The sequence below is a fragment of the Mus musculus genome, chromosome Y (genome assembly GCF_000001635.26).
Source record: "Mus musculus strain C57BL/6J chromosome Y, GRCm38.p6 C57BL/6J".
Taxonomy (NCBI): domain Eukaryota; kingdom Metazoa; phylum Chordata; class Mammalia; order Rodentia; family Muridae; genus Mus; species Mus musculus.
In genome coordinates, this window is record NC_000087.7 from 56,012,152 (window position 1) to 56,026,167 (window position 14,016).

General features: G+C 36.4%; 1 protein-coding gene across 1 annotated transcript; it reads right to left on the reverse strand.

Annotated features, from left to right (window-relative positions):
• Window positions 1-6,083: 6,083 nt before the first annotated feature.
• On the reverse strand, window positions 6,084-6,767 carry Gm21340 (predicted gene, 21340). Its single transcript, XM_030251622.1, has one exon. The coding sequence runs from the start codon at window positions 6,765-6,767 to the stop codon at window positions 6,084-6,086; it is 684 nt and encodes a 227-aa protein (XP_030107482.1).
• Window positions 6,768-14,016: the final 7,249 nt, after the last annotated feature.

Sequence of the window (14,016 nt, forward strand, 5' to 3'; positions counted from 1 at the left end):
TTCCTGATTTAGTTCAAATCGTGGGAAATGTTGATGTATAATTAATTCCTATTCATAATGGGATAATACAGAAGTCAACAATATTGAATCCATTGTTCCTTGGAGCTGAAGATTTTCCATCGATTTAGTAAAATATAAATATGATTTTAAAAGAAGGCAACACCCTGAAAAAGTCTTATTTTCATCTTTTCATTATTTACAGACCATTCTGTGGTATAAATAGGAATCTAGAGGAAGAAAGGTGTTTAAAGTCACTGACACACACACTTAACTTAGGTTTCCTTTGCACAGGAAGAAGATATATCAATCCTCTATATATGGAGAGTTTCTCCAGGACCATTAATATATAAAAGTCTTCAGGTCTCTAGGTTAAAACAACATTGCTTTTGCCTATAATTTATGCAAAGTAACCTCTTTTATACAGTTATCATATTGATGTGTGTATGCATACAGAATTATACAGGTAAGTCCAGAGGATAGGGAAGGGTATACTGTTTTCTGCTACTTCACTCCCTAATTTTCCCCTTATGACAGGGTTTCTTGCTGAGCTAGGAGTGAGGCTGACATTCAGGAAGCCACAGTCATTCTTCTGTCTCTGCCACTCCAATTCCTAAGCACTGGTGTTTAGGTGAATGTTTGACCAAACTCTTGGCTTTACCACTGGGCCATCTCCCTAGATTCTTCTTTATTTTAAATAACCTCTGGATGACTTTTGCCCTCAATGTAATGAAACTGCTGTATAAGAATTTGTTATTTAGAAGATGGCAATATAAGTGGTCTGTGTGTGTTCAGTACATGGTATATTAAGAACTACTTTCCTTAATACCTTGAGAATTGCATACAAATATTTTGATGGAATTTACTTTCCAATTATTTTAGTAACTCCTCCCAGAACAAAACCTTTCCCACTCCCACCTAACTCCTCCTGCCAACTTCATATCTCGTCTTCTCCCCTTTGTTACAACCCATTCAAATCATTTGTGTTTCCCATAAACTCTTAGACATCTGGCTTCCAGTAGAGCATGAACAATCTATAACCTTCAAAGTCAATACCTTTGATGAAAACTTACTATTCATCCTTCATCTACTGTCTATACCTTATCAGATAGCGATAAGGGATAGTGAGCCTTCCCATTCAGTGATGGAAGACAGAATGTCCTGATTTTGTGCAGAAAGACACAGTTTTTCTCTTACCTCTGTGCCTTACAAGATTTTCATTCTCTTCCTTGAGGATTTCTAAGTTTCAGCTCCTCTACTTCTTGCCTCTTTCTGTGAGTATTTGTGAATATGCATGTGTGTCTATATTACAGATGTCTCAGTATATATACAACTCAACTCATAGTGGGATTTTGCAATTAACTGCTGGCACTATCTCACACTAGACCATATTCCTTAATGCAGACTTGGTGTGGGTAAGTACCAGAAAGGAACTGGAGATTGCTAGATATCTTCAGAGTTAGTTGTAGTATAGGTGAAGTTTAGACTTCTGACCTTACATTCTGGCTAGCCCCTATGGGTTTAAGATGCATGGATAAGGGATCAAGATCCTGAACTTGGATTGCATTTTTCTCCTTTTTGAACAAAACAGAGATATCCTTGAAGAGATAGATGGATCTTATCACTTTGTTTCAAATAAAGAATTCTGTGGTTAAATTGTTTTGAAATGTCAGTCATGGGTCTTAGATGAAGGCTTTGGTCCACAGTACAATGTTCATAGGTAGTACAATATGCACTCTGAAAAGTGATTGGAACATGAGGGCTTTAATCAATGAGTTAATCAATCAATGGATATACAAGGAATGGGTAAGAAACTTGTAAATGAACGCGGTCATTTGGACATGTCTTCAAAGCTGTTTATTGTCTTTGGTCCCTTCTTGTGTTAATGCTGACTAGCTGCCAATAATTTGAACAATTGTGCTGCTTCATGCCCCTTTCATATTCATGTGATCATGGATCCTTCTTTCATTTGTGATAGTAACATGTCAGGTTCAGAGGAAACATTGCTTAATTCTTTAATTTTTTTTTCTAGAAACGGCATGCTAAGTGTAGAACCAATGTTACCTAGTTGTTGTAGTTGGAATATTCAGCCATGGTATCTGTTGTCTTTGAGACTCAAGAACTTTGCTGCTACCCACACCACTGGTCTTTCTTCTGAATTCACTATTGTATTTTAGTAGATTTCAATATCATATGAAGTACCAGAAAATGAGTGAAAAATGACAGGGGTGAAATGTGTTTAGAATCATTAAATTACACACTTAAAAATAAATAAATCAATGGATTTATTTAGTATATAAATCAAACTCCAATAAAACTTCTGAAAAGGCTTAACCAAATGTGATGCTTCTCATGTGAGTTGTTATTTGTCATAGCACCTTTGATTTAGCTGTTAATAGTAGTGGGTTTTATTACTTATGAATCAGACACCAATACATCCATGAAGGGGTTACACTCCATTCCCTCAGGAGAAAGAAATCAATTAAAAGTCATTGGATTTCTTGATGAGAATTTTTCTGGTCAAAGCTGAGTTGGCAGGAAGTTGGACAGACTGGGGTGTCTCCCAGAAAGTGTAACACAAATTAGAATGTAGGTGTTGTGAGGCTATAAGGCATATTCACTACTTGTCACCTATTATTGAGTATTCTTGCTGTTGGAGGTACTTACCCTTCACTTCTGCCATGGAGGGAAGTGGGTCTACACCCAGGCAGAATGAGGAGATTGTGATGAGTAATGTTTGTGTGGGTTATGGAGCAGGATAAACCTTAATGTGCTGGGATTTTATTTATCTCCAACTTGACAATCTAGCGTCACCTTAGGAGAGAGAACAATTGAAGAATTGTCTCTATTCACTTGGTTTTTGGGTAAGTCTATGGGACATTTTCTTCATTGATGGTCGATGTGTGAGGGTAGGCAACTGTGGGTAAGCTCATCAGTAGTCATTTATAAAAGGAAAGCTTTTACTCTGTATTTAAAATAAAATATTCGATCAAGCCACATGATTTTTGGTGGTTTGAATAAGAATATACCCTATAGATTCATATATATGGATATTTATTCACCAGGGATTGGCAGTGTGTTTAAGGATTAGAAGGAATGAGAGAAGATGTGGCTTCATTGGAGGAAGTGGTTGTGTCAATAAGTGTGGTCTTTGAGTTTTCAAGAAACCAATGTAATGGCAGAATATCTGTTTCTGTCTAAGGATCAATAGTTCTCTATTGCTCCAGTGCTGCGGTCACTGACTTGATGTTTGACTAAACTTCTGTAAGTGTAATCAAGCCCCCAGTTAATGCTTTGTTTCATAATAGTTGTTTTATCCATGATGTCTCTTCACAGCAATAGAACAATGACTAAGATAGGGTCAAGCAATAAGCACTCTTTCCTGGTAATGCTTCAAGTTCCTGTTTTGCCTTCCTTGGTAATAGTCTGTAACATGTAAGCTAATAACCCTTATATTCCCAAGTTATGTTTGATGTTAGTATTCTTCAGTGTGAGAAAGAAGCAAACTAGAACAATTGCATGTCATTATATACATGAGAATATCTTACCTTTAAATTAAAATAAAATATCTACACATTATTTGTCCTTTTGGATAAGTGACAGTGGTAGTATTAGATATTTTGTTCCTCTAAGAAATTGTCTTACTTAAGGTTTCTATTGTTGTAAGAACATACCATGTCCAAAGAGCTAATTCCATAGCAAAAGTTTTATTCAGCTTATATTCCACATTGCTGTTCATCATCAAAGTAGTTTGGAAAGAAACTGAAACAACACAGGTTCCTGGAGCCAGAAGCTCATGCATAGGCCATGGAGTGGTGATGCTTATTGACATGCTCCTTAAGTCTTGCTTCCATAAGGAGCACAAGACTACCACCACAAGAGTGTCCCCACCCACAATGAACTGGGTCCTCTCCCACCAATTAAGAAAATTCCTAAAAGCTTGATCTTAATGAGGCATTTTCTCAACTGAGGCTCCTCCTCTTGCAAGACTCTAGATCTTTTCAAGTTGCTATGAAACCAGTATGGCACTCTGAATGTAGTTGGCCTATGAGGAGGTGTGGCCTTGTAGGAGTGGGTGTGGCCTTTTTGGAGGAAGCATATCACTGTGAGGCTTTAAAGCTCTGCTCAGTGTGGAAGACAACATCCCTGCATGCAGAAGACTCTAAGCTTCCTCTCCACCACTACATATGCCCAGACACTTGCATGTTCACTTCCTTGATGATAGTGGACTGAACCTCTGAAACTGCAATGAAATGTTGAAAAGCCCTAATGAAATGTCTCTAATGAGTTGTCTTAGTCATAGTGGTTTTTCACAGCATTGAAACCCTAATTAAGACATCCAGCTAGCATAGAAACTCTCCCAGATATCAAAATTAATCAACAATAGAGAGTATTTTCAAGTCATTTGGCATTCAAACTTATTCTAGAGAAAAAACACAAATGATTGAGTCCATGACAAGCCTGACTAAAAACAAAAACAAAAAACAAAACAAAAACAAACAAACAAAAAACAAACAAACAAACAAAACAAAAACAAACAAAAAAACCTACAACAACAATAAAACCAACCAACCAAACAAACAAAAGAAACACTCAGAGTGCATATGGGACCCATTAAGACCCCCATGAAGCACAGGGGCTACTCAGGAGTAGTGACCAACATATTGGGCAACCTCATAGAGTTTGAAACCCATGAGAACTGGCATAGAAAAGAGATCAGCACATATGCATTGAGTACACCTTCACTGTTTTATGAGAAGGAGGTCACACATAAATTTGAGAAAGGAATTTATAGGGAATAGACAGGCTGAAATGGTACATAGGTATGTTGGGAGTCAGATGTTTGGAGGAGAGCCAGGGGAACAGGCCAGTGGTGAGCTTTTTGATGTTCATCTGGGGCACTCAACAGAGACCTCCAAAAGATCACAGGATTCATCCCAGGCAAAGATTGCACAGGGAAAGAACTCAGGATCCACGCCCCACCATATATTATCTCACAGTTTATTCATTTTCTCTTTTAAATTACTCTTTGATCTGATCAGCTGGCTATTTGTTAAGAAACCAAAGAACCTAATGTGGATATGCCCAATTTTAACTATTTGCACAAAATTTCTATTCTTCCTGGGTCTCCTGCTTCACATTTTGAGAACTTCATCTTAGAATTCATTTGTCCCTCAGTGTCCTCTAGTCCTTTGTGTGTCCTTTATTGTTTTTAAAGGTCACCATCAATTTAATCTTTCTTAACTTCTACCTGGTCTCTTTTCTGCATGTTAATATTGGATTTCTTAAAAAGATATCTTAATGGGAATAGAGAGATGACCATGTTGTCAAGAGCACTACTGTACCGCAAAAAAACTGGATTTGTTTTCTTGAATTCATATCCAATGGTTAACAATCAGATTTAATGCCAGCTCCATGGGATCTGACAACTCATGTCTCTGTGGTCACCTATACTCTCAAGCTCATGCCCTACTCCCACCCATATAAATAAAGATAATAAATCTTAAAATGAGAGACAAGTTTCATTTGGTTTCATTATTCAAATGAAACCTTATTTTGTCTGATTTCTGAATCTCTTTGGATCAGTTTTCTGGGTTGCACTTTGTGTAACAAGGCCACATTCCTTTTATCTATCACTCTTTCCCCAACTTGTTGTTTCTCCCTCAGACTTCATACCAGAGATTCTATCTATGTCCTGTCTTTCTCCGCTTCTTCCTAAAAATCCATTTTTTGCTGCCATCCCTGCTCCTCTAAGTCATATCTCCAATTCCTTGCTCACTATGCAGACCACAGAATCTAAGTCCTGTCCATTTTAGCCTGTGTGATATTAGATGTATGCACTGTTCACAGCCTGCATTGCAACTTTCATCTTCCTTTGATGTTCTTTCTACCATAGTCCATCTCTTCCAACAAAGTGTTCACTAAAAGCATGTCATGTCACACGTATTAATTTTTAGAACAAAACAAATTTTATTGACAAAGATACTGAGGTTGTCAAAGACCCATAGGTACCCAACACAGGAAAACAAACATTTTTTTTTCAATCCTATAAGTTTACATTTCTGTACTTTGTGATTTTTTTCAATTTAAGTGATATTTGACACCAGAGTATAGACATAGATATGGAGGTCACCGAGAAATTTGATAAAGTACACAGTAGGATTGGCTAGAACTTTGTAAACAACCTTTCCGAACTTTTTGGATCCATCATCTCTGGTGTACTGCACCCAGGAACCTATTAAGAAGTCATTGTCATCACCTGATCTCGCCTCAGCCAGAGGGGTCTCTGGAATGATGTGGAGGTTACCTTCCTTGTAGTCATCCAGGAGCTGATAGACGTAGAGGACCGGATCCTTCTTGTAGGAAATGTAAAAATAGTCCTGTAAGAATGGCACCTGGGCTAGCACCATCCCACTCCAGTTGTCCTCAGAGCCATCTTTCCCCTCAAATTTGTGTTGTACCTCTCTGCCAACCAGTGTGCCTGCGAGGTGGACCTCCCTCACCTGAGGAAAATCTACTTTGTGAGGCAAGACCTTAAGATTTAAAATCCTCTCATCGCTGTGGAGCTCCTGTCCGTAGACACTGTCAATTCCGTCATACTTCACCAAATAAAGAGAAGGGTTTGTTGGCAGTTGACCTAGAATGATGGCCTTCCAATGGGTGACAGGCTCATTACCTTCCTTCCACCCGTGAGAAATTCTGCAGCCAACAATATTCCCCAGGGCCTGGGAAGAAGGCTTCCTCCTACTCTTCTTCTTGAGTGATGTCATGCTCAGACTCTTCAGATGTATTGTCTTCTACCTGGCTGTAGACCTGTTGTGGTAGATCACACTGTCTTGTGGCTTCCATTCCCTTCAAATATCATACTTGCTCATTGCCTGGGACTGAAGATCTTGCCCGTTTAAACCAGACACAATGCTGTTGCCTCTGTCATATATATGAATTCCTGATGGGCAATGGTTATGGGTTGAGAGTGAATGCTGGACCAAGACTCTTCTCTACGAGAACTTCTGAGCAGGTGAAGAAGATTATGCTAAACAGATTTGAGCTCCTAAAATTAATTTTATAAAAATAAGAAGTTAATAAGTCAGCCATGGTGGTACACGCATTTAATCCCAGAACTCAGAAGGCAAGGACAGGCAGATTTCTAAATTAGAGACCAGCCTGGTCTACAAAGTGAGTTCCAGGGCAGTCAGTGCTATAGAGAGGAACCCTGTCTCAACAACAACAACAACAACAACATCAAGTAAAAGAAAACAAACGAAAATCAAACGAAAAACAAACAAAAGAGAAATTCAAACAAAAAATAACAAAACAAACAATCAAATGGAGAAGTTAATAGGAAGTGGTAGTGACCCATAACTTTAATCATAGTACTCAAGAGGCAGAGTGAGGCAGACCTTAGTGAGAGAAAGACTAGTCTGGTCTACACAGTGAGTTTCCTGACAGCCAAATCTAAACATACAGAAACTCAAATAAAATTAACCAAGCAAGCAAACAAACAAACAAAGAAACAAAGAAACAAGGGAAACAAGGAAATAAAAATAGTGTAATTAACAAGTAATTCTCTAGAGCTCAGAATAACATACTCAGATCAACATTTATTTCTTCAGACCTGAGTAAATTTGTCTCTGATGAGGATCCTCTCCTTGAATTTCTATGTCAATTTAGGTGGTGCTATGACAATTACCCCCAATGATCAAGAAGAAGAGAAAAAAAAAAAAAAAGGCCAGAGTGGTCACCATGATTCTCTTGTACGCGTAAGCTCTGAGCTAAGTTCTTGCATTCACAAATATCTTCCCAGGGACACAGCACACCACTGTCCTTCTTTATTGTTTCTCCTGACCCAGCTTCAGAATTATTCGATGAAGCCATTGCATCACTGAACTCAAGAACAACTCAAAAAGTCGAGGCAATATCAGCCTTTTAGAACTAATAACTTCTAACATGCACATGGACAAACAGGAGCTTTGGCATTTTAGTGGAATTGTGATCTAGATATGGTTAGCAAGGATAATAAATTCAGGAGATAAACTAACCTAGACCATTCATCTCCCTTGCTAATAAACATGGGGAAAGTAGAATGTACAGTAACTCACTGTAGGAGAGAAAATTTTTAGCTTTCTGTAGCTATGAGGGTCCCAATTACTTCATAAATGTACTTACCCATAGAAAAATATCCTAGTCGTCAAGATCTCCTGATACAGACCAGGCACCAAAAGCCTGTGGGAAAAAATGACCTGGCTTTGACACACCACTGTGAAGATAGTGAACTCACCTTGAATGGATTCTAGCGCCTCCAAGTGGAATAGATGCGCAACCTCCAGCCAGTGCTCTGTGACATCACCCTAGTTCAGCTTACATCATAGAACCCCTCTCAGGCTGGTTCCTTCCCTAGTTACACTCAGAAACATTCAGCATCTCGAATTTACCTTTTCATATGGCCTCCTAGAAATAATAAATGAAATCCCAACTGAAAGGCCTGATGATCTGAGTAATATTCTGCCAAAGAATTACACCCTTGCATGGTTTTTATTGTTTGGTTGTTGAATTTTTATTTATTTGTTTGGTTTGTGTTTTGTTTTGTTTCATTTTTGTTTTTATTTTTGTTCTGAGAAAGTCTTCGGTTTCTGCCTTGACAACATCCATGGTGGTTATTTTTCATGTTCCAACCTTTCCCTTGGTTATCTTTAAGCTGTGCTTCTTATCATAAATATTGCCAGATTCTTTGAGGCAGCACACTGGATAGCACACCAATTTTCACTTTATGAAAACCCACAGTTAGAGGAGGACTATTTTTATGCAAACAAACCTGGAATTTGACAGGGTTAAATGACATGTATTGAAACCAATGGCAATCATGAATTATGGATTCTTTGGAAAGTAAGAGGACAACATAGATCTTGGGCATGCTTACAAAGTTGTGATAAAATTAAAAAAAAAAAAACCTGATATCTCCCAGTCATATTTTAAAGGTTTTTAAAATTTACCAGCACTTCTGATTATAAGTAATTTCATAGATTAAATGCAGTAAAACAGGATGAAATAGATGAGGTAATTTTACTTTTGAAATATGTGTAGACAGAATACTGGACACAGGTATGTATAAAATTTACTTACAAATTAGAGGACACTTTAATTGTTCATGGCACATAGATCTTCAGTTCTTCAAAAAAAATCCTTTTCAGTACCTTCCACGGTCCCCACCGTACCCTGTACATCATCTTCATAGGATATGACACTATCCATAGAGAGCTAGATCCTTCAACAACAGTCATCAAAAAAAAAAAAATCATTCCTTAAGGTGTGGCCACAGGCCAATGTGATGGAGGATCTTTATCTGAGATTCTATCTTCCCAGGTTGATTTAAGTTCACAAAAAAAAAAAATCTAAGAAGGACCACTACATATCCATATCATCAATATTGATTGCCTCACTGTATGAAACATACATGCTATGGAGTGTTTTAAGATGTCAACTACTGGATGAATGCCTTAAAAATGAGAGACAGAAGGAGAGAGAGAGAGAGAGAGAGAGAGAGAGAGAGAGAGAGAGAGAGAGAGAGCGAGAGAGAGAGAAAGAGAGATAAATATATTTCTCATCTATGTGTATTAGTGCAGCGCTTTGTTTTCAAAAAATGGATGGAATGATTAAATACTATATATTAGGTTAGAGAAGTAAAACTCAAAATGACTATTGTAAAAATATAAATTTAATAAGGGACATTAAAAAATAGGAGGTATTTTGGAAGAGTAAGCGCAGCAGGAGGGGGGAGATCTGATAGCAATGGAGGATAGTGGGGAGGATGAAGATGGTAAAAGGACACTGTAAACCTGTGCAAAGGGTCACAGAAAAGGCCTGCGACTTGTACACTTAAAAAAAACACTGGTATAAAGTAACAGAGTCCAAATAATATTTTGATTAATTTGGGGATTATAGCTTCAAGACACTAAAAAATATATTTGTATTTTTCAACTCACTTGTGGTTCTTGATATGTTGAACATGATATGGGTGACAGGATATGGTAAGGTGCTTCAAAGTTTGTGTATCATTTATCATCAAATGCACATGTCACTCAGTGAGCTGCAAGGCTATCACAGGGAAGGAGGTATCTAAAGATCTTAAGTGTACATGACGTAGGGAGAATAATGCCCCCACACTACTATAGATGTTGAAATAATCACATGTTTTTCCCAAAAATAATTTTCTGAAGATTAATCCCCAGGTGTGAATTTTAAATAACTGCCCTAAAGTCTGGATTTAAGATTCCTTGAGAATCTTCCAAAACAAAAGGAAATGAAGAATCTTGGTGCTGTAATTGGAGAAACAAGAGAAAAGCAAACAAGAATTCATCACATAAAAACAGACAGAAGAAGTAGGAATAAAGACATATTTAGGCAAGATGAATAGTGAAGTAGAGATTAGAGCAAGCAGAAAGGACTGAGGAGATAGCTCACTGCTTAGGCCCACTGATTGCTTTTGCACAGGACCAGGGTTCAATTTCTAACACCCACATGGTTGTTCACAACCACCTGCAATTCTAGTTCTAGACGATCTGATGACCTCTTTGGACAACACACACACACAGACACACACACACGCACACACACATATACTCACCCACAGAGAAAAAAAAATATTTTAGAAAACAATTATACAAACAAAAAGGAGTCAAGTATAGTTTTATTCCCCTTTAATACCAGCACTCAGAAGCAGGCTAAACTCTGTAAGTTGAATGACTGCCTAGCTAATAGGTGTGTTTTCAGAATTTTATTTTTCTCTTCTTTTTCTTTTTTTTCTTTTTTCTTTTTTTTTTTTTTTTGTATTTTAGGACTATTTCAGTATTTGTTTAAAGATTCTAGATTTTTTTTTCTTTTGATTTACTTTTTCTAAGGTTTTAGGCTTTTTTCGGGCTTTTTAGTATTTTACAGTTTTCAGGTTTTTTTTTTTTTAGAGGGGGGGGTGTGCGGGAGGGTAAAGCCCTTTGTGTTATTTAGAGTTTTAGGGTTTTAATGGTTTTAAATTTGGTAGGTTTTTTGTCCTTATAAGTTTTTTGTTTGTTTGTTTGTTTGTTTGTTTTGGGTAGGGTTGAGGTTTATTTTTATTTTATTTATTTATTTATTTATTTATTTATTTATTTATTTATTTATTTATTTATTTATTTAAGGTATTTCAGGGTTTTAGGGCTTTTTAGTGTTTATAAATAATTTTAGGATAATTGTAGTTTTTTGTGTGATTTTGTTCTTCTTGTTGTTGTGTTTTGTTTTGTTTTTGTTTCTTTTTATACTTTTAGTGTTTTATAGGGTTTTAGGATTTTGTAAGGGTTTTTTGTTTTCTTGTGTGTGTGTTTGCTTTTTTTTATAGGCTTAGGATTATTTTTTTATCTTAGGATTTTAGTTAATGTTTCAGGGTTTTGTAGGTATTTTGGGGGAGGGTAGGATTGATTTTATAGTCTCAGGATTTTACTTAGGGTTTCAGGGTATTGTAGGTTTTTTTTTGTTGTTGTTTGTTTGTTTGTATGTTTGTTTTTTTGTTTTGCTTTTTTAAGCGGGTTTTCAAGGATTTTATTTTGAGTTTCAGAGTTTTGATGTGTTTTTAAAACTTTTTAAAGGAACTTTTTTTAGGGTTTTACAGTTCTTGTGGGTCTTTTTACTGTTGTTGAGTGAGTTGCCAGGTCACTGCATTGGAATGTAAGCCTGGTCCCAGCAACTTTTCTCATAACACTTGTACAGTACTGCTTTTCAACTTGGCTTTGTTACAAGGTTTAATGAGTGTCTTGGTCTGAATAAGACAACCTCACTTAGGCTTATATGCTTGACTGCTTGATTCCCTGGTTAATGGAAGTGTTTGGGAAGGATTAGGAGGTGTGGCCTTGTTGGAACAGGTGTGATCACTCCTAGTAAGGAGTGATCTTTAAGGTTTCAAAGTCCATACCAGGACTTTGAAACTATGTCTCTGTCTCTGTCTCTGTCTCTGTCTCTGTTTCTCTCTGTCTCTCTCTCTCTGTCTCTCTCTCTCTGTCTCTCTCTCTCTCTCTCTCTCTCTCTGTCTGTCTCTCTCTCTCTCTGTCTCTCTCTGTCTCTCCCCCTCACTCTCTCTCCTGGCTGCTTTCAGATCAGGATTCGAAGCTCTCAGCTACCTCTCCGCCACCATGCCTGTCTGCTTCCCACCATGATGATAATGGACTAACCCTTTCAAACTGTGTGCAAGCCCCCAAATAAATGTTTTCTTTTATAAGAAAAAAAAAGAATTTTAGGGTATTTCTTTATTTTTTAGTTTTGTTTTGTTTTTTAATTTAATTAAGGAATTTTTAAAAATTGTTTTAAGCATTTTTTTTAATAAGGTTTGGAAAATGATTTTCTTTTCCAGTGTTTTTGGCGATTTTTTAAGGCAGAAGAATTTGTAGTTGTTGGGGTGGTGGTTTTGTATCTTTTCATTTTCTTTTTTTTTTTTTTTAATTGCTTTTTATTGTCTCATTAGGGATCTAGACTTGTAGAGTTTTTGGATTTTTTTTTTAGGGTTTTATAATTTTTTTAGGGTCTTTTTAGAGTTCTTGTGTTTTCTTATTTATAGAATTTTAGGGTTTTAAAAATGTTAATTAAGAATTAAAAAATAGCTTTTTTGGGTCATTTAGTGTTTGTTTAATAATTTTAGGGTTTTTTAGGGTTTTAGGTTTTGCTTTATTGTTTTAGGGGTTTTTTTTACGGTTTTTAAATGATTTTAGGGTTGTTCTCAGTGTATTTGGCAAGATTTTTTTTTTAAAGGCTTAGTGTGGCTATTGTTCTTTCCTTGTTTGTTTGTTTGTGGTAATTATTTTATGTTTTTTTGGGTCTTTGTAGAGATCTAGAATTTTTTTGTTGATTTTGTTTGTTTGTTTGTTTTTCTTTAGGGTTTTAGGTTCTTTTAGTTTTATTTTTTCAAAAATTTTATGTTTTTGTTTGTTTGTTTGTTTGTTTGTTTGTTTTAGGGTTTTTATTGTTTATTTAAAGCTTCAAGTTTATTTACTTTTCTCTTCTTTTTTCTTTTTTATTTTTTAGAGTTTTTAGGGTCTTTAAGGTTATGTCTCTAAGAACATAGAAACTGAACCTATTGCTTTTAGATTATTTATAAAATGTATTCCATTCTGAAAACAAGAAACACTATAAAGTCATTTTTGTTCATTTGCGTGTATGTCCCCAGGAGCTATAGATTATGTGTGCCTAATGCAGAGCTCTAAATATGTCTTGATCATACAGATTTAATTGTCACATCATGAAAGTTCAAGAACTATACTATAAAGCTATATCTATGTATCCTAGTTTATTCATCTTTCAAACAAATATAGTAGATATGTCACAGAGGGCAGAATTTATTGATCATGATTTCGAAAAAGGACCTCAAAAGTCATTAAATCAAGTATCTTATACTAGCCAAACTCTACCCATCTATCCAGTTCACTCCTGTAAGAATAATTGCACCTGGGTTTTGGTTAATTCTTATTAAATTCTCCAGTTAAAAAGGGTCTTTATTAGCCCCCTTCCAGCTTAGTAAAAAACTCCATTCACTCTTCTTCTGAAAGCAAAAGCATTTTTCTTTCACAGACTATGTTAATTTTACAAAATTTGCCCCTGGATGGTTTCCATTTCCACAGTTGTGTTTGCCATGACTCAATATTTCATCTCTATTCAGACAACTCCTCTCATATACCACAGGATAATACACAAAGGCTCATTTGTGAGTCATGCCAAGAAAGCGGAATGAACTTGGGGGATACAGAAGAGGGAAAGACACAAGAGCAACAGAAGTATCATTAAGCTGGATACTACTCTAGAATACTGCATGCTATTCATGTATCCTGGGGATCCAGAAATTCATCTAGACTGGACCCTATTTATCCATTGGTAGGATGTAGTCTGAAGCTTAGCCTATTAACTGGCAGCTCCCAAAGCTTTGAACTGATCCAATGATTGTTATCTTCCACACAATACCCAGTAGTATCCAAGCTACATTCCCTGTCACAGGCAAAAGCCCGGAAAAAG

Coding starts and splice junctions, on each gene's coding strand:
- Gm21340 (XM_030251622.1), bottom strand. CDS start 6,767: ATGACATCACTCAAGAAGAAGAGTAGGAGGAAGCCTTCTTCCCAGGCC.